We start from the raw sequence: 27,411 nt of genomic DNA on the forward strand, positions 1-27,411 counted from the left end.
GCACCCTGCCCAGGGGGGTACCTTGGGCCTTCCATAGGGGTGACTGATGTGCACGAAAAGGAAAGGGTTAGGCCTGGTCAGCGGGGACGCTGACCAGGAGGACATGGCAGTTCTAAACTGCCCGTAGGCACTGCAGTGGCAGGACTGAGACACCATTTTTAGAGCTACTCCTGTGGGTGGCACAATCAGTGCTGCAGGCCCACTAGTAGCATTTATCATCACCAGCCCTGGCACACCCAGTGCACTTTACTAGGGACGTCATGGTGATACAAATATGCCAAACATGTATATACAATCAGAATAACAATTTACATAGAGAGCATAGGCACTTTAGCACTGATCAGCAGTGGTAAAGTGCGCAGAGTCCCATTGCCAACAGCCAAGGGTCAGGAAAAATAAGGGAGGAAGAAGCAAAAAGTTTGGGGATGACCCTGCAAGAAGGGCCAGTTCCAACACTATCTATCTATCTATCTATCTATCTATCTATCTATCTATCTATCTATCTATCTATCTATCTATCTATCTATCTATCTATCTATCTATCTATCTATCTATCTATCTATCTATCTATCTATCTATCTATCTATCTATCTATCTATCTATCTATCTATCTATCTATCTATCTATCTATCTATCTATCTATCTATCTATCTATCTATCTACATATATATATATATATATGTATCAGAAAAGCCATTGACATAGAAATAAGTCTAAGTGTTGATGCTCCAGTGACCAGTGCCAACATTTAGTGTTATTTCTATGTCAATGGCTGTTCCATTTTTTTGTCCTGAAAAGCCTGTCACTTTAATTTGGGGGTGCTGCAGTCACCCCATTAGTTCATCAGGAGTGTGTTCGATTCCCATTGCCAACAGCCAAGGGTCAGGAAAAATAAGGGAGGAAGAAGCAAAAAGTTTGGGGATGACCCTGCAAGAAGGGCCAGTTCCAACACTATCTATCTATCTATCTATCTATCTATCTATCTATCTATCTATCTATCTATCTATCTATCTATCTATCTATCTATCTATCTATCTATCTATCTATCTATCTATCTATCTATCTATCTATCTATCTATCTATCTATCTATCTATCTATCTACATATATATATATATATGTATCAGAAAAGCCATTGACATAGAAATAAGTCTAAGTGTTGATGCTCCAGTGACCAGTGCCAACATTTAGTGTTATTTCTATGTCAATGGCTGTTCCATTTTTTTGTCCTGAAAAGCCTGTCACTTTAATTTGGGGGTGCTGCAGTCACCCCATTAGTTCATCAGGAGTGTGTTCGAAGTTGAAAAGCCAAAAGCTTCACAACTGTTGAATGATTTTAGGAAATTGTTTTTTCTGTCTCTCTAAGTGTGAGGCTGGCAATGATAGAAACAACAAAAGGAAGCAAAAAGGGGGCTTTGTACCTACTGTTGCTCTGGTCCATGAATGTGCCATTTGGCAGTTATATATAGGTTTGTGGTGAACATTGCAACATACATTACTTTCCTTGCAGTCAGAAGTCCCTGAGTGGAATGGCATCACTTGCTAAGGAAAGCCGCTGAGCTCTAATGACTGCCCTGAGATACAGAAGAAGAAACTAGTGTCAGTGGGGGTTCCTCCTAACGAGTGCCGCAGGTAAACACATAGAATAATACAATGGTCATTACCATTTTAGTATTCTTTTTGGTGCAGTGCCAGCCTATGCTGACATGTGTGAGGGTGACAGTAGGGGCTGTAATAGCGGCATTGTGACTGCTACCAGTGCGCATGTCGGATAGGCCGGCTGTGTAAAGCTGACCTATCGTCATGCACACTGTAGACCCAGCAATCCCAGGGCTCTTAAACAGCCTGGGGATTGCTGGCCCAGGGCCCCAGTCTCAAAATGAGTGCTGTGTTAGCCTGCTCCAACCAATCTTCAAAACAGCATAAGAGCAGCTTCAGAATTGTTTGTTGGCAGGAGAGGAAGTCATGAACCACCTTCCGGTTTGTCACACGGGACTCGAAGAAGGAGAGACTCCCAGCACGGGTGAGTCTTTTCACCACCATTTTTAAATAATAGTAGCTACCACTGCCTAGTTTTGGCACCAACCCTATTAGATGGCCCTTATTAGATGGCCTTTATGCAGAAAAGGGAATGTGAGAGGGGCTGGGGTGCAAGAACACATGGAGGAGGAATTATGTTATATGCACTTATAGAGCGCGCGATTACCCATGGGTGTTGTGGCGCTTAGTACTGGTCTTCCTAGGAAGCTAAAAGAGTGCTACTGTGAAAAAAGCCATGTTTTCAGGCCCTTCCGGAACGTAAGGAGATTCGGGTGGTTTTGAGGGAGAAGGTGAGCTCGTTTCAGGCTCTTGAGGCACAATGAGTAAAACTCCTGCCTCCCCAGTTTACTTTTTTAGCCATGGAGACTTACATTTGTTAAGCACTGGTGGATCGTAATGTTCTCCCAGGAAGGTACCAGTGAATCTTTTGCCTAAGAAACTCCGGACTGTTACCGTTAATAGCTTTAAAGACTGTACAGAGAGCCTTAAAGCGAGTTCTTTGTTTTATTGGATGCCAATGTAGCTTCTTAAGCTCTCCTTTAATGGAAACAAATTTAGGTGTTCCGGACAGCAGCCTGGCCGCTGCGTTTTGAACTAATTGGAGCCTGTTAATATGTTGTTTTTGTACATTCAAATATAGGCTGTTACAGTAGTGCAAATGCAATGTTATAAGGGCTGTGACCACTGTCTTGAGATTGCTCTCGGTTAGGAAGAACTTGATTTTCCTTATGATTCTAAGAATCATAAAGCAGGCTAAGGTCACCAGGCTTACTTGATCCCCCATGGCGAGTTTATTATCCACTAATACCCCCAAGTTTTTGGTCTTCTTAGTGGGTATAGGGCAAAAGTCTAAATCTTCTGACCACCATTCCGGTGTCCACACCTGTGGATTATTCCCGAACTTTAAGACCTCCGTCTTATTAGAGTTAAGCTTTAAACAGTTGGAGGACATCCAACTGGATAATGCGCTCATGCACTCATGGAAACAGCCCCCAGTCTCTTTCTCACCTCCCTTAGTCAGTGACAACACAATTTGCGTGTCTTCAGCATAGGAGGTGAGCTGGAAGCCAAACGATCGAATGACTCCCGCTATAGGTGCCACATATATGTTGAAAAGCATTGGGCTAAGAGAAGAGCCCTGTGGCACCCCGCAGGGGAGTGTGAATGGTTTAGATGAATTACCATCCAGATCCACGGGTTGGGTCCTATCAGCTAAGAAAGACTGTAGGAGTTTCCATGCAAGGTCTTCCACACCAATCGCAGACAACCGGTCCATCAATAACTTAAGATGGACCATGTCAAAGGCCGGGGACAAGTCAAATAAAATCAGAACAGCACTACCTCTTCCATCTAAGGCCTCTCTGATTTCCTCAGTGGATTTCAACAAAGCCAACTCAGTGCTATGATCAGTCCTGAACCCATATTGTGTAGGGTCCAGAGAGTTGTTACGATGAAGAAACACACTGAGTTAGGTGATCAGGAAATGTTTTACAAATATCGACTGTTAGTGATGGATACTTAGTTACAGTTACATGTTTCTAGATTGATACTCTGAAACCCTGGGATGTTAAGGAAGGGTGGACTGAAGTGTGAGGCTGTTTCTGGCAGTCTTCTTACCAAGTATTGTCATGTGCGTTCTCACCATCCCACATGTGAGTTACACCTTGCAGGTCAGACCAGTGTTATTTGCCCTTAGACAAAGTATTCATGCCCGCTAGGGTCTATGTGTGTTGAGCATTGGTACATTTATATTTTGTACAGACTATGATGTACGGCTGTGGTGACTTTGTCTTCATAGTTGCATTTGGATGCCAGTTTGTTGCTGTTTGAGTGTGCATTGAGCTTTGTTGGTTGTAGTTCTTTTCATTGTGTGCCAGATGTGATCACATTTGAGCACCTCTGGCTCTTTATTGCGGAAATTGTGAGAGCTTGATGTTAATAATTGCTACCTGGCCTTCCTTGATTATAACCACAGTACATAAAGGAGCTAAACAAACAGAAGGAAACACTAACACGCAGGCTCACTACTCGCTCCAGGTCCCACATTTCACTTTTTGGGAGAATGGCCTATATAGATCCCAGGTTCTTCCCACGAGGCAACTTTGCCATCTGGACTCATAAACGTTAGGCTCTATGTAGCAAAGTAATCCAATTTCAGAGAGTTGACTACGGTCCTGGAATAGCAACACACCTTTCGACTCGGAAATTTCTCTAAGCTTGTTACCATTCCTAGAATATTTGCATGTGCTTTTGCAATTTATGGGGGTGTACTTCTTAACCGCATTGCTGCGGCGGCTTTTCCCGCTGTGTGCGGCAAATTATGAAAAGCAGCTTTACATGACGAGCTCAGCTCGTCATCCGCACACGACCACCGTGGCTGATGATCAGCAGCGAAGGGGTTAAAATGGCTGCTACTTTGGTGTTATGGCCAGCTCTTGCAATTTAATCATTTTATTGTCAAATACGCTTTGTAATAGTGTTTCTTTACGGTCATGTATTTCGAAAGCTGCAAACATAAACATTTCCAGTAATTGTAAGCCATATTTATAAGGTGTTTTCGGGTGAAAATATGAAGTGAAAAAAACAAATGTAGCACTCACGCATACAGCACACAACTAAATGTAAGGACTAAGGCTTCAGGCTGAACATAAAATAATTACTATGCTACTTTGCATTATCTAATTCGTATATGATACAGTTAGATGCACATGACAGGAAATGAGCACAGGGGCAAATACAGTGCAAAATCTTTTGACCTTTTTTACTGTTTGCATAATGTCAAATGTTGCAAGAGTGGAAAAAAATGCATGGCATCACCGAGCCTGCCATCTGCACCTGACCCACTTGGCAGATATCTGTTTGCCTTCAGAGGTGCCACCACTAAGGTGGGACCTCTGAAGACATTGACGGTTTGTTAAAAATACATTTTTGAAAAACCAAAAATAAATGTCTCCGACTCTGGGAGTTCTCTCACGGTATGTTGAGATCATTTATTTGATTTCCTAATTAAAACGCCCAAGCTTTATATGGTGGACTAATACAGGAGCTTCATCATGCCCGCTCTCAATAGGGTGGGTGATCTAATGAACTTAGATTGCCCGATGTCCATTGGTCCATTGAACTAAGGTTTCCACCTGCAGAGCCAGCCGAGACCATGTCGGAGGACACATTAGAGATTGTCAAGTAGGCAAACAGAGAGCTTGGATTACACTGCTACATTTGTGGCTGATTATCCGGTCTGTCAAATCTACAGAATTTCATTTTTATAACGGAACTTCGCATGAGTGAAGATTTGGGCATGGATGGGACCCATTTATTAAATGGTCCCATAGTTAGGTCAAATGTCTAAGATTGACTGTGTGAGTGTAGAATGTACAAATGTTGAAGGAATTTCTTTTTTTATGAGGTGTGTGGCCACATACACCCATGACAACATGCTTCAATATTGAATATAGCAGTGGTCTATCATATGAATACAACAGTCAATCATATATACTCCAGAGCAATCAATGTCAAGTTATGTATCAAAATAATACACACAAATGCATATTATGGGAGTTGTCGAGGTGGCAGGCAACTGATCATATTTTGTGAGCTAAGTGTGAGAAAATCCCTCTTCTTGCATGATCACTGCCATTTTTTGTGATTGGCATTGCTCTCTGCACTCTGCACACCGGGACACTGCTCTCCAGTCTCCACTGTATGTGCCTTTATCCCTTAAACAGGGCAAGATTTGCCCATCTCCACTTAGCATATTTAAACTTAGCAGTAAATCCCTACTATACAGTACAGAAAAATACACAAGTAGCATGGGAACACAAATGTCAACTGTGGACTGCATGACTTAGCGTACCATTAACTTGGGCTAACAATGATAAGCCTGACTTGAGGCCTACACGTGTAGCCTGACTATAGCAGCTTTTAAACCTACACTCAAGCCTGTCAAAATAACCCCTTTTGACAAGAAAGAAACCTACTTTCAAATATTAAGTAAGTCACTACTAAGTAGTCCTTTTAGCCTACACAGTAGAGTGCCTTGTATTTAAGAACATGTAAGGATTATATGTTGACGTTTTCAACTGTAAGCAACCTCCAAAAACTATTTTCACTGTACAGGTCTATAACTGATCCTATGAGAAAAGACAAAGGTTCAAATAACATGCTAATCTGTTAACTCTGTGTTGGAATAGGCACATATATGACTCAACCACTATGTTTATTATTTATAAAAAATACTATTTAAAGGCAAAGTTTGATTTTTGAAAAAATATGTAGGAAAAGTATCTTTTGGAAAGTTAGACTTTGTCTGCCTGTAACTCCAGTCGGCTAATTAGAATAGTCTGAAAGCAGCTGCCTCATTGGTGCTTCCCTTCATGAGCTGTGAAAACTGGTCCCAGAGCAGAAACAATTCCTCAACTTTTTGGCACAAAGACCTGGGCGTGAAGTATGTCACTCCTCTCAAGTCAGTATGGACATCTGTTGAGGTTTCCTGAACTGCGTTAACTTGAAAGGGACATGGGTAAGGCCTGCTAATTCATAGTTCATTGTAAAGGGAGGCCTTGGGCAGAGCAGCCGTTGTTCCGTGGGCTAAATGTATCCTGCATGTCACCAACTTAGTGTCAGGGGAAGCCAGTTGGGAAGGTTGAGAAGTGTGCTGCTCATTTCCCTAGACACAACCCTAGCTCGGACACAAGCCACCGTCAAGGGCAGGACAGGTCTCCCAGGTTGGAGTTGTTCTCAAAATAGCGTACTGTGGGATAGTTTGCTCTAAGGACAACAGGAGGTGCTCCAATAGTGTGACGGCTTGTCCTTGAAAATCTTTTTCTCGTTGGTTAGGGACTGCCAGTGAGTCACTCCCGCCCACTGGCTCATGAATCCTACAAAAGTGTCACCCGACCTTCAGCTCATCTGAACACATGTGGACTTGAAGAAGAATATAAGAGGTATGGACTTGCTGTCTTTGACCTGTGTGGAGACCTGAGATGCAGAACCTGCTCCCGCAAGTGTTGAGCAATGGACTCTCAGGGTCAGTTGGCTGACTGTTTGTGAGGTTACAGAAACACAATATGCTGCAAGAGTCTCTTTTCCGGAAGTGACAAGCTGACCAGTAACAACTGGACCTGGACTCTAACCAGCTGAAGGCCACTGCTAGAGTGAGTCCTGGCTCCTACTTGCTGGTCCTGAGGTTCTGGTAGCCTTAGAAGAGACCACAAAGTTCCAGAGAGTTTTCGAAAGTACTGACTTAGAACATTTGTGTATCTCCAAGACCTCCAGAGCGTCAGTGTTGCTTCGAGGCAAAGAGGACAAATCTTGAGAGGACTTTATCAGATACTGCTTAAAGCCTTTAACCGATTGATAATGTTGAGCTCAAAAAAGAGAATAAGGAAGTGATTTAGGTTTGGTGGACAGCGTAATCTCTTACTTCTCTGTTGCAAATGCAACAGAGAAATCTGTCTCCAAACAATTGGTCTGCCTATATAATTTAGAGATCGGGAGATCTTACGTTTTCAGTCAACAGTGCCCCCGTTAGTTCCATCGATGGAAAACTTCCTTCAACAGTCCTTTGCAGAAAGGGCCACTGTAATAAGGATATTGCACCACATGCCCTGTTTAAGGTGGGTGATTTAATGTCTTTCTTTTTCTGTCCGCCACCGCCAGGAAAAATCACAGGGTAAGGGTTCACTAGTTTTCTGTTTTTTGGAAACAAACTCCCATTTTTTAATTTTTTTCTGAAAAATAAAAAACGTTAGAAAGGTTTTGTGAATGCCCATCAAAACCGACAGCGGCTGTCCATCAAACCTTTCATATATTGAAAAGAACCGATGTGACGGCGGTCACTTTCAATGTACACAGATGGTCAGTGCACCAGCAGTCTTCTCTAACTTTAATGGGAGGTACTCCATGAGGATGGTGGGTAAAAGAACTGTGTTAGATGAATTTTCCCACAGGGTGTATCTCCGACCAAAACCAACAGGTTCAGCTGGACCTCAGCCAATAGCTACCCAATTTCACTGGCAGTAGCATGCAATCTGGTCCCACCGGATAATTTGGACTTTCATTTCAGAGACTAACTCAGAAAAACCTTTGACCAGGACAAACCGCTCGGTGTTTCAACCAGCACACCTTCGCAGTCAGTCTAAAATCATACCTAGGTCCCGGTCAACTGTGAACAGTGAATTCTGATCGACACGTTACTTTTTCTTGCCACTTTTTTCCCTAAAACTTTACAAATTCTTAACTTTGATTCCCCTCATTCGTATTATAAATTGTGTGATTTTTATTGTCTTGTTTTTGAATTTTTTGTTGTTTTTTTAGTGTTACATACTTACCACACTTTTCCTTAAGGTTCATCTGTGTGCTCTGTGCCATAGCTTCCAGGGGTTGAGTCCATGTTTATTTATTGAACTTGTTTGTTGGACTGTACACGTTTTTGGACTTATTACTTGAGAAGGACACACATCCTCCCAAACTAAATATCATTTTTCCTAAGTTAGTGTTCGACAGTGGGATCCAGAACTTGTGTTTAGCAGTTGCCACCCAGTTTTACAAATCCTCACAAGATTTATGACTTTTTACATCTGATGACCCACATCCTCCCTAACTAATTACTAATTTTCTTACTGTAAGAAAATATGAACTTCGAGGTTGTTTGTGCCCTTAAAGTGTGTGATTACACCACTATTTCATTGTATTTCTTGCATCACATTTCCTTCAACAACTTTAAAGTTTCCTTGATGGATCACCTTTCATAAGTGTTCCTGCTACCACTCTTTGTATTCATTCCATATATTCACTGCATGCAATGTTGTAGCTGTGTAAACAGTTTGACAGATAAAGGTACCACCAAAAGAAAAATAAGTTTCACTTATGAGCTCCTAAAAAGTGACTTAGAATTGAAAATGAAACAATCAACTGCACTGCAAGTAGGTTGCATATTTTATATTTTTTACATTTCTTTTTTTACTTTTAAAGTAAAAGCTAAGTTTGTAAAAAAGAAAAAAAACGAATCGTGAGGTTAGTTATATATAAAACAGCATTAGTAAAAAGGTGGGGAAGTGATCCTAGTTTATTTGCTTGTCTCAGTGTCGAAGTGTGCAGGAGAAAAACTCAGTGTGTTGTGTACTTTAGGATATGAGTGACTTTGGTGAAGGGCTTGCTTGATTGTGGATTTTGGTTCTTAGGAGTATCAAAAAAGGTACTTCTTGAAGAGATCAATTTATTCAAATGGTTTGGGAAAGACGATTGAGTCAAGGACAGTGCCTAAGTGTGTCAAATATGCTGTGTTTTCTGTATCTAAGGTAGGGTTCTTTCATGATTGTGTGTTTTAGGTCAGTGTGATCCAGAGACTCCTGGGGGTCCACAACGCCTACTTAGGGGGTCCAAACTGCTGTAGGCTAAAAAATTAAGTTTGTTCCATTATTGATTTGTGGGAGCAGTGTAAGTGCATTCAAACAGAATAAAGTATGGACGATGAGTGGCCTTGATTGATTAGAAAAGCTTCAACCTTCCAATTAAAATTAAATGATATATTTTTGGGGGGATTAAATCAAGTATTACATCAGTTTTATATGTGTTTGATGAATCCCTGTTTCTGTACTTTTTGCGTATTATACTGCAGTTCAAATAATCGAAAATGCTTAGCTGGTGCCTTCTGCTTCCAGTCATAGCTCAGTGGGTGTCCCTAGATTCCAATAATGATTCAGCGGGGTCCTCGGGTTTCAGTAATGATTAAGTGGGGGTCCACAGACGTCAAAAGGTTAAGAACCACTGTTTTAGCTTGTTTTCAGAATTGATAAAGGTGCATCTCGGAGGGCTTGATTGTGAGGTCCCTTGCGAATTGCAGGAGAGTGGAGGGTAAGTCTACCCCTGCTGATAAGTGAGCGTGAAGGATCGCAATCTATTTCCTGGCTTTTAACCTCTCGCGGCTCTTAACCACAGAGCACTAAACAGGACCGCTGTGTTAAAACACCCCCTTCCCGTGATTTCTGCAGGGTTGCTGTATTGACGCCAGGTGATCTCAATGCTTATTTTAGCTAATATTCAGGACGTACCCCGACTGTTCATTTTGCACCTCGCCATGTGGGTTGCCATTAACATTTATTTAAACACTGTAAGGTTTGCAGGTAACAACTTGCTACACCATTATAAATAAAAGAACAAAACCTCTTTGACCTAAAGTCAATTTAACCAACGTGTGGTCTTATTCAGGAGGTTCAGCGTGTGCCTAGTAATGATTGCTTTTTTTGTGCGAGTTGTGGCAAATGTCAGAGTTGTTAAATTTAGGCACTGAGGGTGGGGAGGTTAGGGTGTAATAATCGTGCTTGCTATTAAAGGCACAGACCAGCGTAGAAAGCACAAGAAGCGTAGGTCTCCATGTATCCCTGCACAGAAGGCTATTTAGAAAAGTATGTCAAAATGGTAAGGAAAGTGGAACAATAAGTGAAGTTGATTATTTTTTTCTTACTCCCTGTTGACATCTATAGTCCCCAGTAAATAGTCTGTAGAATACTCCTGCAGCGTCCCTGCAACCTTATATTCAAATGTGCAGTGCTGATCATTAGACACTTACCTTTCACTCCTTCAGAGGTGAATTTAATTAATTGCAACATTACTTGGACAAGAAGTAAACAGCAGTGCAGAAAGATAACAGACTATTCTATTGGCTGAAGACAGATGATAGGGGCCAATTGAGTTTGCTGGAGTTTTATGCATACATAAATGAGACACATATACATACTCAATTATGCAATAGAGGTAAACTGTGCTTTTCAAGCATGCATTACTGCTAAATAAGTAGGGTATATGCAAAGATTATGAGTCTGTGAGATGATATTGTATATTATAGACTCTGCAAATGCCGAACTGGAGTCTTGCAAGGTTCCTCTCGCCACCTTCTCTTCAACATTTACGTAAACTCATTCTTGGGCCTGCTCCAGTTCTCCTATATTTACTTTCACTCTTACCATGGCGACACACGTCAAAGGCAGAAAGCAATGTCCACCACTAGCATCCTACACTTTTAATGATTCTCAAGCGAGAATGATTTGTCCTAGGTTCACACCATCACCTTAAAAATGATTCAGCTGTGCTGCCTTCTCCTCTCTTATTTATGTGATACATTCCTCTCCAACGCTTTGGAAATAGACCTAGGCAACCAATGGGACACAGATCTTAGCCTCTGCACTAAACTAGCGGTAGTAAAGACTGTCATCCTCAAAGCTGAAATGCCTTTACAAACCCATTATAACCCATCAAAGCCATGCTATGATAGTTGATGTACTAGCCCCCTATTCTTATCTAACAGCATACCACATAAAAATACTTCAGTATGCAATAATTTCAATGGCACTCCCAAATATAGACACCACCACAGGTATCAATGATATTAATGAATACGTTATTTGAACAATAAGATGCTAATGTGAGGAGTGACCATGCCACGTCATACACGCCCCCAATGATACTCATTGTTGCTATCCTCAACGTCCCCCTGGGATATCAGAACCCACATTTCAATCCTTCAGAGGCAACAGCCTTCGAAATTGGGAGAACTGTTTATGACTGGTGACATCAAACGTGAAGGTTTTCGACTTGTCTCCACGGCACAATTTTTGACTGCTTTCGCTTTTTCTGTAGCCAGATTGTGGGCAATGTTTGGTTCCTCAAAACAACAGTGTTGGAGAGGATGCCAATATTCAGGTACTATGACACATATATGATAATGATGCAACCACGTTCTAAAATACTGAACATTTATATGAAATACTTTTAAGACTTAATGGGAATTACTTTGACACTTGACCCTCTGATGATATTGCTGGACTGCTCTAGAGTTATCACCTCTTATCCACTTACGGCTTCCAAGGGGAAATTGAACACACATGCTTTTAACTGTGAGGCTGTCAATTGTCCCTTCTTGAAACCACGCAATGCGCAGCCATCAAGCTTGTGCTGGGGCAAGCTATGGAGCAGCTTCGCCATGGACAAGCTGAAAGCTGTAACTCGCAATAACTTCAAATACTTTGATAGAGTACTATTGACCCCTTCTGTAATATGCGAAGAATTACCCCGATCCTGAGATGGTAGCCGTATTGTTCCCTTACGTAATAAAACAATTGAAACTGGCAACAATGTCCAACACCCATGATTACTGAGTGTGATTTACAGTGTTCTGTTCCTCTCGTGTATTTTCACCTCACTTTCTGAACGTATCAACACACTTCTGTGGTAAGTTGATGGTCGGGGAAAGGTATGTCTACCACATGTCATGTTAACATGCCTCCTCACATTAATGTGTCTATAAAACAATTACTAAACCCAATGAATAAAGTTGTTAAACATATATACATGAAAAAGCACCAATTTTTTAAAATTCAAGTGAGAAGCCACTGATGCCTAACGTCAGAGACAGTGTTCCGTACATCACGCAAAGGTGGCTGGACGTGTCTGCACCCTCACACTTCCAGATGGAGTTCTGTGAGTCTTGACTCACTCTTTTATTCCAATCAGTGCCAACATAACTTTTGTGAACCAAGTGCAAGAGCAGAGTAAACAGGCACTCCACTGCCTAATCTCTACACCTCTGCATTACACCACAAAACATCTGCAGCAAACCCAAACAATCACTCTTTAAAGAAAAGTTAAAATTCCTTATATATCCAGACCTCTATACATCTCCCTATTGTTCTACTGCCTTGATCTGATCTGTGTGTACTCTATAATCACGGTCCAGTGATGTCAGTGGCATGCTATTTTTTTTTAGAAAATGTATCAGTCATAGAAAATTGGATTAAAGTCACCTTGGTAACTTCCTTCCACACTGTTATATACATGCAAACAAAATAATCCGTGTATAATCTATGCTCAGTATGTAGAACTACATTTCTCTCTTTAACGAAAACATAAAAATAGAAGCACAATGTTTTTAGTTGCCTATTTTATATCAAATGTGTTTCTAATTTCAGGCTGTGTACGCCACTGCTCGTGCTGTGATGTGGACATTGGTCAAGGGTCGGGGAAAATCTGGTGGCAACTCAGGAAGACCTGCTATAAAATTGTAGAACACAACTGGTTTGAAAGTTTTATCATCTTCATGATCCTGTTGAGCAGTGGTGCTTTGGTGAGTATATCTTCCAGCATTCTCATATGATCGGTAAATAGGTGCTGTAGATGAGAGCACTGCAAGGTGTTTACACAGGTACACGTCAGGCAAAACACACATTTTTTGTGTGCTGTTCCAATGACATGCTCCAACTCCTTTACTACCCTCTCTTACTCCTATAATTCTCACAGGACCACACGCACAATCCTTTTCTTGGTTCTGGGCTTCATGTTTGAGATAGTCTGGTGGCAGCAACGTTCTCTGTAAAGCACAAAGATCCTCCAAAGAGATTTACTACTCTACCTCAAATACCTAACACAAAATAAGTGAAACAATTTCCAAATTAGTTGCTTTGTTAAATTAGAATCCATTTGCATATGATCACTGTGAGAGGGATGTAGAAGATAAGTAATGAAACTGTTTTCATTCCTGATTACACCACTCCCCTCACACATGCCCTCCTCGTTATACACATAACCAGTTAACAGGCCTCACTGCAGCACTTACAGAACCAGGAGCAGAACAAAATGGACTTGAAAGAAAGAAAGGAGACGTTAAGCGTTTATTGGCACCTGCGACATTAGGGGAGTTTACCAAGTATGTTCGCTTAAATCATCAACTGGTTTGGTGGGTGAGGGGGGTCAACACTTACATTAATTATCTAATACATAATGCTCTCCAGTGGTTAAGGGATTTATAGTTATTTAGGGTACTTGTTACCCAATATCACAATGCTATGCCTGAGATCTGTTCATATGTAAACAGGAAAATACAGAATAAGCAGGGATTTGGCATAGAGCTGATTCTGTGGGCATACTATGATAGTATACTTATCCTCTTCCATGTTCTCATCCAAGCTTAATTTGAGCCGGTGGTTGTCGATGGGGGCCACTGGCACCTATTGTTCTGCATCAGACATTTACTGAGAGGTCAAGAGAGAAAAACAAACAAAGCGGAAAGGGAGAGAAAGATGGAAGAAACATCTTAAAGTAGAAAACTGGAACCTGTAAGAGTAAGATAAAATGGCAGAGAGTGAATGGTAATGGATTAAAGGGGCATGACGTGGAATAAAGACTTTGCATCGTTCATATTGGGCGTGTCAACATATAATTATACTGGGCACAGGCTTCTGAGAAGAGCTTTGGGCATCGGCATGTATTTTTTTACATTAAGTACTGGTTGTACCTCAGTACTGACGTTTAAAGACCGATCGGCATTTATATCGATTCCACAATATCAACTACAGAAAAGTCATAAGAGTAAGAAGATGTGGAATAAGAATAGTAAATCTACATTTCCCTGTGTATGCTTACCTTGGGGATAAATCAGCTACAGAAAATGTGTCGATTTCACATATATGCAAGTCTGCCATTGACCTTGAGATTTTGACATACAAATGCCTCTTCTGTCAGGGCCACTCTAGGAACTACTCCCTCTTGAAAAGAGTCTGATCCATCCGATGCTTCAGGTGTGAATGGTAGAACTAAAGGCGGCATTGTAGGGTGAAGCAATACTAAGGCTCCGGGAGCTCTAGTCTAAGGGGCAAGTGAAGCTCTGGAAGTTTGCCCGATGGCAGCACTCACGAATCACAGAGAATTTGCAGGTGTGTAGAAGGACAGTTGTAATTCAGCAGTGAGTCCAGCCATCCCACCAATATGAAGGAATTTTCATCACAGATTATGGATGGAATACCAGTTCATTTATCCAGGGATTGCACAATAGAGCCAATCTGTCCTGAGCGCCCCCGAACTGAAAGCATGTGCTGAAGGGATACGTCATTTATTAGTATATCAGATCCATGCCGAGAAAGGTTCATGTTGTAACTGGGGGTTGAGGGGAAAACCAAACATCAGGGAACAAATGATCGCAAAGATGAAATTGTAGGAAGTCATCCGCATTGCAGCTCACATGATGAACAATAGGCCGACAGTTGCTAGGTTTCCCTGTTTCGTAGCAGCTGCTTTTGTGTTGGTGATTTTTTTCTGTGTTCCTAGCAGGATAGACTCAGTTTTGTTTTTGTTCAGCATTGGCGCAGCTTTAGTGCCTGTTCTAAAAAATGCAATAACAGAGTACATTTTTCCTGCACATTGTGTTTTAGCAGAAACCCCAGGGTGAACTACATCCTCCATTCCAGCTTTCCTATCCACCTTTTATGCTTCCCACCTGATGTCGTCTTTCCTCCCTTCAGTAGATTGAGACCTACCATGGGGACCCAGTAGGGGTGAATCTTTTCTTAAGCATTCCTTTTGAGGGCCTACATTTCTCTTGTAATTTTCACATCGCTCCTTTGAACGTTATTTTGTTCAATCTACTGCATATTGAATATTGTATAATTTATTCCTTTCAAACTCATTACAAAATAAATGTGTCCATTCGCTCCAGACCTTACACACTCTTATACTGGTTGTGCCTCATTCTCAAAGGTATGTCGTAAGTTAGGCGTACATATACAAATATCCTTTTTTCAAGTCCAAACCATATTCGATTTCACACAGGTCGATTTTGCTCTGTCTAAATCATTGAATTTTTCAAAAACTTTGTATTAGCAAATCTTCTTCTAGAGACTAGTGGGTGAGCATTTAAGTGTTGGAATACCTATTGAATTTTGTCACACCAAAAAACGGCATCCTATGTGAATATTCACGTCTGACCTCTTCTCACAATGGAATGGTCAGACTTCCATTTAGAGATAAGGGAACAAAAGCTGTGCAGGAAGAAGAAAAAGTTTCTCCAGGGAAAAAATGGCCATTAGGAGAAAAAAATGTGCAATTGCAGACAGGTGATGAAATTGGACCAGGAGTAACTGTACAATCCCTACAAATATGCATGGCTTTGCGTTGTCAGAAAAAGGAATACACAAAGACTTTCCGATGTCCTCCTGCAGAAATGCAACTCTTATGTGGTTCTACACATACTTTTGTGAATTCCTGAAAGTTATAAACCATCTCCCATGCGAGGCTGTAAAGCTGTGGGTGCAGATTTATGATTTTCTCTCATAATCAGACTCTCTTTGTATTTGTTTTGCCCTATTTAGACTGAGCCCACCAGACCGCACAAGCTTTCTGGTTGCAAAATATCCGTTGTCATCTTGTTAAGAACTTACAGGTGGCTTAAGTCTCGTCTGTGCCTTCCCGTTTATTGGCTTTATTGACACTCATTTGCTTGCTGCTTCTTTATTTGGCTTTCCTTGGCCATCTTTTGCTTGTCCCTCCCCTGGACAATGGCCTCTTTACTTGTGTCATTTGATTGCTCATTTTAGTGGACAACTTTTTTTCTTTTTAATTAAGCACTCCATGAAAAGGCATATGTTTTCCAGCTGTCTAACTCGTGTGCTTCTCTCACCCTCTTGCTCTGTATTCCTTTACTCACCCATTTGCTTCTCTCCTCCCATGCTCTGTATTTCTCTCGCCCATGTGCTTCTCTCTCTCTGTTCTCATTTTGTTCTTTCATTCGGGTGCTCTCCCCTTCCCTCCTTGTTTCTTCCCCCCTCGTGTGGATCATTTCCCTGCTCCAACCACCCTCTGCTCTGTTGCCCCACTCTTCTCTCCCTATTAGGTCATACATTCTTTTACTTTAATTTTTTTGGAGTGCCTATCAGCGCCCTTTACTCTTTAGAAATAAAAGTGCTATAAAGCTTTTTCATTTTCATATTTTTGTTAATTACCAATCCATCTTGGATCTGTAAATTAAAAACAAATGACACCCATGTAATGTGCATGTTTCATGATGAATGCATGCACATAAGTCATAAAGCATGTGCACACCTATAAAATGATGTGTCTGCTACAGCCGTATCATCACATAATTTAGTTTTCATGCTGTACAGCATTGGCAATGCTTGAGCTGTATTGCATCAACAAAATGCATAGGCAAAGCCAATAGATCTCAAAGGCGAGGCACATTAGCTCTGCCAATGCTTGTTTAGTGATTATTTTTCTACTCACTGTTTTCTTGCAATGGAACAACTACATTGCTTTGCCTTCATCATTTTCTTATTTGTTTGGAAAGAAAGCCTTTTCTTTGCAGCATTCCCAAAAGTTTTTGGAAAACTGCAACTTGACGGAGTTTGAAAAGATTTCAGTCTTATTTAACATTAAAAAAAAATGTGCACAAGGAATATTTCATAGAAAACAGTCACTGTTCTGATCATTGCGCTAAAAAAGCTCAGCAAAAAATAAAGTTGCAAAGAAAAGTTCTTCATACATTTTTCAGCTTGCTGGCTTCGATAAGGTGAAAATAATCTCATTATGTAGAAAAAGTATCTTGATATGCAGACAAAAACTTTGCCTGGACGAATTTCCACCAACTTTATAAACTTCGCAAAATATTGAACTACAAAAAATATGCACACCATCATTTTCTTTTTACTTTGTTACTATTATTGAATCTAACCTCAATGTCACTATTAGGCTTGTTTGAATACCGTACCGACGCATGTTTTATATTTGCTAGTAATTCTGCATCTAATATTTGTTTGTTTTGTTTGTTTTCTTTTTTATGTTCAATATTTTCGTCCATGCATTTGAAACGGAAGTAATTTGATGTTGTTATCAACTCAATTTATATTTCTCATTGTACTCTTTGGGCCCAGGTTAAGGCCCTACCATTTGTAGCTCTCAGTTACACAGAGATAAAACTTCAGGGATACACTGTATACCCAAAGTGGCTCGGTAACTAATTATACAAGTGAAACAAGGTGATGGTGGCAGTGTCCCCGACCCGCTCGCTTTAAGAAGGTTGCCTAAAAACTGTGCTCCATGCTGTGTATGTTTTAATTTTAAATCGTGACTCTGATACTATGCCTAGTTTTTAAAAATAACATTTGTGCCTGATGAATACAATCTCGCTGAATCGGCATTTTAATCATTGCTATTTTTGCTCTCCCTACCTGATCTAATAGGAGGGGAAGCAGCTCTTTCTCTATTTTTCCTGAGACAGCAACAAGCCGAGGCTCTACTTCCTTCCTGCCCACCCCGGTCCGACAGGGTAACTATTACCGTTGTGCGGAGGGCGGTCAGGTGAGAGCAAGGAACTTCCGGTAGCATTGGAGCGGTTAGCGCTCTAGTGCTCGCACTTCTGGGGCTATTCAGGCAGAGCATCTACCTCATAGAAGCTGCGGTAAGGTGATGGTGGCAGTGTCCCCGAACCGCTCGCTTGAAGAAGGTTGCCTAAAACCTGTGCTCCATGCTGTGTATGTTTTAATTTTAAATCGTGACTCTGATACTATGCCTAGTTTTTAAAAATAACATTTGTGCCTGATGAATACAATCTCGCTGAATCGGCGTTTTAATCATTGCTATTTTTGCTCTCCCTACCTGATCTAATAGGAGGGGAAGCAGCTCTTTCTCTATTTTTCCTGAGACAGCAACAAGCCAAGCTCTACTTCCTTCCTGCGCGCCCCGGTCTGACGGGGTAACTATTACCGTTGTGCGGAGGGCGGTCAGGTGAGAGCAAGGCACTTCTGGTAGCATTGGAGCGGTTAGCGCTCTAGTGCTCGCACTTCTGGGGCTATTTAGCCCTCGCCCTCCCCAGAGCGTGCAGCGGTCGCGCGCAGCGGTCGCGCACAGACGAAGACACGCTGAAGAGCAGCCAAAGAGCTGCCTGTCTGCGCCCATCCGCGACTGGACGGGACTAGGGGCCATGGGCCCGACATCTGCGGATAATCCTTCTGCAGGGACACCTTATATCAGGTACACTGCACATACTCTGTTACACTTGAGGACAACCCCTCTCACAGGATGTACTAGAGACTCCTGGCCATGCCCCGAGGGCCCTTTTTCTTGCATTAACTGCCATTTTCAAGCTTCTTACACCAAATCCAGTGCTGAGGAGTTGTAACGACCGGATTTTCGGACCAGATAGAATCAGCTCACCAAGACACCACTAACCCAGCCGAAACGTAACCACCTCCCTCCTCAGGACCTACTTACCATGGTACCTGGGTACCTACCTGGGGATGGGGAATTAGCAATATACAAGCTTAGATCATTCAAAACACCACCAAAGCCATAGGGATTACCAGAAACAATCACTAATGGCTACGGAATTCCATATTCTACACCACACTCATACCTTATAGTCTCGCGGCAACTCAGGCCCAGACTACGCTACCATCCTCCTCATAGTGAAGGGGGCAGTTCTGATTACTTACCATTACACACTGACCACAATCAGTGCACACGCAAGCCACAATCCTGTGGGTATACACACCGTATCCTCCCGGTGCTCACGCTTCCGTCACAATCAGGTGACGATACATACCGTATCCCCCCGGTGCTCTCGATTTCTGTCCTATTGATACCTTCAACTATCTCTCTCTCTGTTGGGAAGTTTCACCATATACTACTGGGACTGTCTCATATACAATGTTATAGGTTATGTGATAGATAGACAGTTCAATCCTCTCACACAATAATGGCAAAATTACGGCATGCAAAGGTTATTCTCTGATTTAAGCGCTCCCTGCTCCCTTGCTCAGTTACCACTTACCCGGACCGGAGATGCATCCGTCCACATAACAGCATCTGACTAGAAGAAAGGTTAACTTCATCATAAAAACAACAGTTACACAATGGTTCACTAAGAACTGGAGTCCCTTTATTGCACAATAGCAAATTATAACAACAATATAATACTGCAATATAACATATAGCCTGAAAAGCAAAGGAAAGAATTAGAATGTGTGTGCACGCTAATAAAAAAGGGTCGACGTCACCTTATGAGTACGAAGTCTGGACTCAGTTGTCATCTGGGTTCCCTTCTCGTCTGTGCCATGGCTCATCTTAGGATCACCCCTACAGTCACGGATACATGTCTGCACCGCTATGTTCTGTCTCCTCTGCTCCCCTCCAAGTCACTGGAACCTCCCTCTTGTTCTCTGTTTCGTCTGTCTCACTATCGCCATTCTGCACTACTCCTCTCTCCTCTCGATCACGGACTATCTTCACCTTCCGACTTCGATCTTATAAATCAGTTACTGCCGCTCTAGTATCCGTTCGCTCTGCTAACTTCTTCACTCTGCATGCTCTGATCTTAGTATCAAAGCTCACCAGCTGCTCCAACTAAAGTAACTTCAATCTTTCTGAGATATTATCAGCCTTCGGTCTTTTCGGACTTCAAAATGGCGACTGTTTGCTTTAAGTTGATTAACTGTAATAATACTAACGACTAGCTGCCGTCTACTAACTGACTGAATGAACTCTCCTCATCTCTGTACTTTCGCTAATATAGAACCTTGTTCATGCATGGAAATTTCCAGCCAGCAACCTGCCGCCCACCAAATTCTTGTACCACACCGTGCCAAGGACACATTCTCAGCCGGCCGGCCTGATATTATGTCTTCGACACGAAGAAAAATACAGTCTTTCGATAAGGGCCAGCCCGAGCCGGTTCTCTCCAAGCGAACAACACCTTATAACTAAAACATTACATTTGACCTAAAAGCGTCTCAAGCAGCCGAGGCAGAAAGAAAGATGGAGTCTCTCCTGTTCGAAGCCTACAAGGCCCGAAGTAAGCATAAAGATGAATAACTCTATCAGGAATATACTAGTAACCTTACAAAAGGACGGAATAATACTAATACTAAGGAATCTATCCCCTAACATAAGCTTATAGGCCCTAGAATAGAGAAAAGAATAGGGAATTATGTCAAGCATCTTGTAAATAGGCCAGATCTAAGGCTATAATCCCTCTATTGGAATAATAGTAGGCTAAAGTCACCTTCACTCAAAAAGGGGAACAAAAACCCGGTCAGAACAGGAGTATAAGATACCTCACAAAAAGGGACAAAGTGCTTTCTCTTAAATGTCCGCTCCCTACCTAAACACCAACTAGAAGTTTGGGACCTATTCCATACAATGCAACCAGACCTATGCTTCCTAACAGAAACCTGGTTAAAGCCCCATACTGTCCCTGCTATAGCTGTGGGGGTTCCCCTGGGCTATAAGTTTGTCCATTTTGATCGCCCTGAGAAAACAGGTGGTGGCCTAGCCATTATGTATAAAGAACACCTGAAGATTACAATACTAGAACAAAAGTACTGCCCACTTTTTGAAATAATGATTTTTAAAATTAACTATGCCACTAACAGATTCTGGAAAGGAGCCTTAGTTTATCGCCCTCCGGGATCCAGTGCGGGCTTCTCCCTTGCACTCCTAGAACTCCTAGCTCCACATTTTAAAGCAAAGGAAGACTTCATCCTATCCTTCTTGGTGATTTTAATATTCACGCTGATATTTCTGCACACCCAGAAAATATCTCTCTGGTTTCTGATCTCTCCTCCCTTGGTCTAGATCTGCAGAATAACGGACCCACTCATATAGGAGGCCACCTCCTAGATTTGCTATTTACTAATTGCCCCAAAGTACGATGTCTACCCACTGCTCAAATAAATTGGTCTGACCACTTTATCGTGGAATTTTCTTTATCCGGGGTAGATAAGCTTTCTCATAAGAACACCCTCCCACCTGTCTGGCGTCGACAGTGGCACAAAGTCACCGTAGAGGAATTGCAAAGGGTATGGAAGCAGCCCATCCCCTCAGAGATGGATAGTGTGGAGACCGCACTGACCAAATTTAACAACTCTCTTACAGAAGCAATTGATAAAATAGCCCCTCTGAAGCTACATAAACAATACCCTGTTTCCAAACAGGAAATATGGTATACTGAGGCACTCAGAATAGAGAAACAAAAATGTAGGAATATAAAAAAAAATGGAGGAAAACGCGAACAGAAGAAAACAAGAAAGCACATCATGAGGCCCAGACTAAATATTATAAAAATATCAAACTTGCACGGAGGAACAGCCTTTCTCAACAACTTGCAGAAGCGGGTAACTGCTCTAAGGAATTATTTAAAATTCTTCAGGAGTTTGTAAAACCTACTGCATGCGAAAGCCCTAACGATTTTTCCCAAAAATTATATGATGAAATCTCTCTGTTCTTCGAAAATAAAATCAACTTGATTTACGAAAAAATCATAAAGGCCTCCAGTCAAAAGAGTAACAACATTCTCTCTCCCTCTACTCTGCCCACATGGAGAAATACCACACTTGTGGCATTTCCAGCAGTCAATGACTCAGATCTCTCCTCCGTCATGAGCCACATAAAATCAGGGTCTCCAGATGATTTTCTGTCAGCCAAATTAACTGTCTCCCTGCAAACTCTGCTTGGACCCCATATCCAAGCACTAATCAACCATTCTCTCAGGGAAGGATCTGTACCCACAGAGTGGAAAAAAGCGGTGGTAAACCCCATCCGAAAGAATGCGGCACTTCCATGGACTGACCTTTCGAACCTCCGACCCATCTCCCTCCTACCTTACCTCAGCAAAATGACCGAGAGACACGTAAACACTCATTTGTCCAAGTACATCGAGGCAGCGGAGGGCCTAGATTTTTCTCAATCTGGATTTAGGCCCAATCACAGCACGGAATCTGCCCTCCTCTCAGTGACCGATAACATCAGGATGTCACTGGATGGAGGGGGCTCCATGATTCTGGTGCTGTTAGATTTATCCGCTGCCTTCGACACAGTGTCTCATGAGATACTTCTCGGTCGTTTGAGGGAGATGGGCATAGAAGGTATGGCTCTGTCCTGGTTGGAAAGCTTCCTCTTGGATCGACTACAAGGGGTCAGACTGGGCTCCCATCATTCCATCTAAAGGGAGCTCACCAAGGGAGTGCCACAGGGCTCATGCCCAAGCCCCACACTTTTCAACATGTGTGTGGCCTCCTTGGCAGACATTGTAAGAGCTCATGGGTTCCCCCCTGTGTCGTATTCTGACGACACTCAGCTTCTGTTCTCCTTTAAAAACCTAACGCCCGCAATACAAAAATCTTTTGCGGACGGAATGAGGGCAATATCGGACTGGATGGCCATAAATTGCCTCCAGGGTAATGTAGGCAAGACAGAGGTCATGCTGTTCGGGGAGGCCACACTTCTGTGGTCCCCTGAATGGTGGCCCCTGGATTTGGGACCAACACCAAGTCTCAAACAGACCGTAAAAAACCTCAGTGTGCGGCTAGACAAGACACTTTTGCTTAAAGAGCACACAAATCAAGTAGCAGGATCCTGCTTCCGGGTCATTGGACTGCTACGGCACGTCTTCCCGTTACTATCAGACTCCTACAGGAAAACACTCGTCCAGGCCTTGGTAGTCAGTAGACTGGACTATTGTAATGGCTTGTTAATCTCGGCCAATGAGGAACAACTACAGAGACTACAGGTGGTCCAGAACACCGCAGCGAGACTAGTTCTCAATGCTCAGCCAAGGTCTGCTTCACGCCCCCTCTTGGTCAATCTTCATTGGTTGCCAATTAGGCAGCGTATAAAAGTCAAAATCTGCTGCACAATTCACAATTGTCTGTTTGGCAATGGACCTAAATACCTAAAAGAAAAATTCACTCCCTATAAACCTGTTCGCACCCTGCGCTCTAGCAGTCAGCAACAGCTCTAGGTTCCTAGGATAAAAATAGGCAGGGAGGGCGTGCCCTGTCCTACAAAGGCCCCATTCTATGGAATTCACTACCCCCAACCCTTAAAAAATACCACCAACTTTTAATCTTTCAAGAAGAACTTAAAAACTTTTCTATTTACTGCCTGCTAAGATATTCACTCAAGCTCCCTCACAGCTCAGAACTAGGTCTAAGCTACTTTGGTAAAGCGGAAGCGCGGAGATACCCCTTCGGGGTCGAATTCATGCGCTATACAAGAACATAAATAAATAAATAAATAAATGATCGCGTGGGTCAAAGTTAATGGGACTATATAAATTTGTATGTAGTAAATGAATGCAAAAACAACAATTGATGGACAGAATGCAGAACAATGTCATACATTCACCCGAGTACAAAGATCTGGACCTAAATCCATCTTTTTTTGCTCACCATGCCATTCCCGTTTGAACCCAGCCATATACAAATCAATCTTGATTTTGTGCCCAATGGGAACAGTCCAACCCAAACTGCCAGGCCACATCCTCCCTGGAATGGAAACAAGCATCCTAGGACCGGCTTCTGGGTTTCACCCTTCTTCAGCCAGGATAGCTTGACTCCAGTGGCATGGAGAGCACGGGACGGGAACTGAGGTGGCGAAGTGAGCTAAAGAATGATGATGGATTCAACCCAGATCTGTGACTGGGGGTGAGTGTCTAAAAAGTTTCAGCACTCCGTCCATCATCTCCTTGTGTTTGCTTTGTTCGCCCTTGTTAGATTTTGGGGTCTCTAGTTGGCACCGGTAGGTACTTGTGATAAATAGGAACCCTTTCCTCCAGTCAAGGTGAGGGGGTACACTCCTAAAATATCCCCTGCTCACCCCCTTGGTAGCTTGGCACGAGCAGACAGGCTTATCTCAGAGACAGTGTGTAAAGCATTTGTGAACACATACAAGTGAAATAGTGTGGCTCACTGGTAAGAGGCGGCAGACCCGAGAGCAGAGGACGGCCCGGGACCAGGGTTCGATTCCCGGCGCGGCAGGTTTCTGGACCAGGGTCAGCGGACTCGATAATTCTCTCGCCTCGGTGCCCACTCTGATCAGCGATCACACTCGGCAACTCTGGGCATTAGCTTGCCTCATCTTCACTAACGGCCCCACCAGACCGCCGGGGATGCCTGGTCTCACCCTGGAGATACCCATTAAGGGACCATCTCTCAGGGAAGCCAGGAAGGGTTTTGCAGCGGTCGAAGCGCCTTGGGACCCTCCGGGTAAGTAGTGCGCTATATAAATGCCTATACATTTACATTTACACATACAATAATCAAGTGACAACACTACAGACGGACACCACGCAGTTGTATATTAAAAATAAGTACCGTATTCTTTATATAGATCTAACACAAGACCACAACAAAAATCCACAATACTGTACTTAAAATGGTAGAATTAGCTTAGTTCTCTTTAGATCTTAAAATGTGACACTTTCAGTCAATATACCTTAAAATGCAACATGCAGGGCAACAAGAATGTTGCAGGAAAGGTGATGCGGTAGTCCCTGGCATGCCAGGACGGTGATGTGTTGAAGACCGGGTGCAAAGAAACAAAGATGACGTCTTCTTCTTGATGTGGCCAGCTTCTCCGATGTTGAGAGATGTCTCAACTCGATGCGTCAGCTGCAGCAGCGACACCCTTGTCAGAGATGCCATGACAGCGGCTTTGGCGGCGACACTCTTATCCCTCGATGGGAGACGCGTCCGCTCAGTGCGACAGCTGCAGCGGCGACGCCCTTGTTCAGAGATGCGACAACAGCGGCTCCGACGGCAGCACACTTCTCCGTGGATGCAAGGCGCTTCTGCGGTGCAATGCGTCAGCTACAGCAGCGACATCTTTGTTCAGTAATTCGACGGCAGCGGCTGTGACAGCTGCACACTTCTTAGATGTTGCAAGCCGTTTCTTGTGATGCGGTGCAATGCGTCAGCTACAGCGGCGACACCCTTGTTGAGAGATGCAATGGCAGCGAATGCGACGGTGACACGCTTCTTCTTCATGAGTCGCGCTACCAGCTCCTTGCGACACGTATTCCCTCAGAAGGCCCAAAAAAGCAGCAGGCACTTCCAAGAACTCTTGGGGAGCTGGTGGTGGAAGTCTGTTTTCCCTGAGACTTCAGCAGGAGGCAAGCTCTTCTCTCAAGCCCTTGGAGATCCTTACAAGTTGATGAAGGTACACAAAGTCCCTTTCTCCTTTCTTTGGAAGTCAGGCAACCACTACAGGCCAATCCCCCAAAGCAGCACTTCAGCTTAGTGATAGTCTCTCCTCAGTTTCTTCTGGTTCCTCTCCTCAGCAACGGTTTCTTCTTCTTGTCCAAAAGTGATCTAAATTCTTGGGATCAGGGTCCTAATACTTATACTCCAAAATCCTTTGTCCTTGAGGGCAGAGGGGCATTTGCCTAGTCCAAACCAGTTCTGGAGCACTCTGTTTATATGACTCCTTCTTTTCTGTCACAGTGCAGGGCAGAAACATCAGGCGCCCCACAGGAGTTGGAGCTAGCATTGTGGAGGAAAGGCACAGCCCTGGAGCACTCTGTTCACATGACTCCTTCTCTCCTTTCACAGTGCAGGGCAGAGACATCAGACACACCACAGGAGGTGGAGCCAGCATTGTAGAGGGGAGGCACAGCCCTGGAGCACTTTGTTGACATGACTCCTTCTCTCCTTTCACAGTGCAGGGCAGAGACATCAGACGCACCACAAGGGGTGGAGCCGGCATTGTGGAAGGCAGGCACCGCCCTATTCAGGTCCCAAGTGCAACTCCTACCTCCCATCTAGATGCAGAGCTATCTATTTACCACTGGGCTGACTCAACCGGTGTCCTGGAATCCCCCAGCCCTGTCACTCAAACTCCAGACAAGGAATACACAACCTAGCAGAGGCAGGCTTGGATAGTTAGACTAGAAAATACCTACTTTCTAAAAGTGTATTTTCAAACACAGATTGTTAAAATCAACTTCACTAAAAGTTGTATTTTATCATTCTGAGTTCAGGCATACTAAACTTGAATGTCTACCATGTTCCCTGAGTCAGTTAGGATTATAAGATGTAATAATCTAACTGCCCATTCTGGTCTATGGAGAACAGATAGCCTTGCAATAGTGAAAAACGAAAATGGCTGTAATTCACTATTGGGACATGCCACACACACCAGGGCATGTCCTACCTTATACTTATAATGCACCCTGTCCTTGGGCCTACCATAGGGGTGTCTGAAATGCCTGCACACAGGCTCTGCAATGGCCGGCCTTAGACACACTTTTACAGGCTGCTTTTGTGGGTGGCACAACCAGAGCGGCAAACCCACTAGCAGTATTTGGATTACCAGCCCTGGACACTCCTGGTGCACTGCACTAGGGTCTGACAAGTAAACAAAATCAGCCAATCATGGAGTCACTAATCCATACATCAATTTACAATAGGGATAGCATATGCACTTTAGTACTGATCAGCAGTGGTAAAGTGCCCAGAGTCATAAAACCAACAAAAACAGGTCAGACCAAATACAGGAGGAAGGCAAAAGGTCAGGGATGACCCGGCAAAAAGGGTCAAGTCCAACAGCCCTACGTTTGCAGGGTATGCCCAGGCGTGGGTCCCTTGATCACTTTCCCACTGGATTCAAGCTAGCCTGGCTGATGAAGGGTGTTACCCAGGAACTGGTCCCATGATACTTGTTTCCGGTTCAGGGAAGACCTGGCTTGGCAGTTCGGGCTGGACTGTTCCCATGAGGCACATGGTCAAAACTGATGTGCATATAGCTGGGTCTGAACTGAGGTGGCAAAGTGAGCTAA

The 27,411-nt window shown here is 43.1% G+C and overlaps 1 protein-coding gene across 2 annotated transcripts in view; it reads left to right on the top strand.

Annotated features, from left to right (window-relative positions):
* The window catches only part of LOC147688594 (sodium channel protein type 5 subunit alpha-like), a 1,046,042-nt gene that overhangs the window by 850,172 nt on the left and 168,459 nt on the right, over window positions 1-27,411 (top strand). For both annotated transcript variants that reach the window (XM_086941454.1, XM_086941453.1), the window contains exon 19: window positions 13,004-13,158. In XM_086941454.1, coding sequence (XP_086797580.1) covers window positions 13,004-13,158 — 155 coding nt within the window. The remainder of the gene's footprint in view (window positions 1-13,003; window positions 13,159-27,411) is intronic.

Source organism: Lissotriton vulgaris, chromosome 10, assembly GCF_964263255.1.
Source record: "Lissotriton vulgaris chromosome 10, aLisVul1.2, whole genome shotgun sequence".
NCBI lineage: Eukaryota > Metazoa > Chordata > Amphibia > Caudata > Salamandridae > Lissotriton > Lissotriton vulgaris.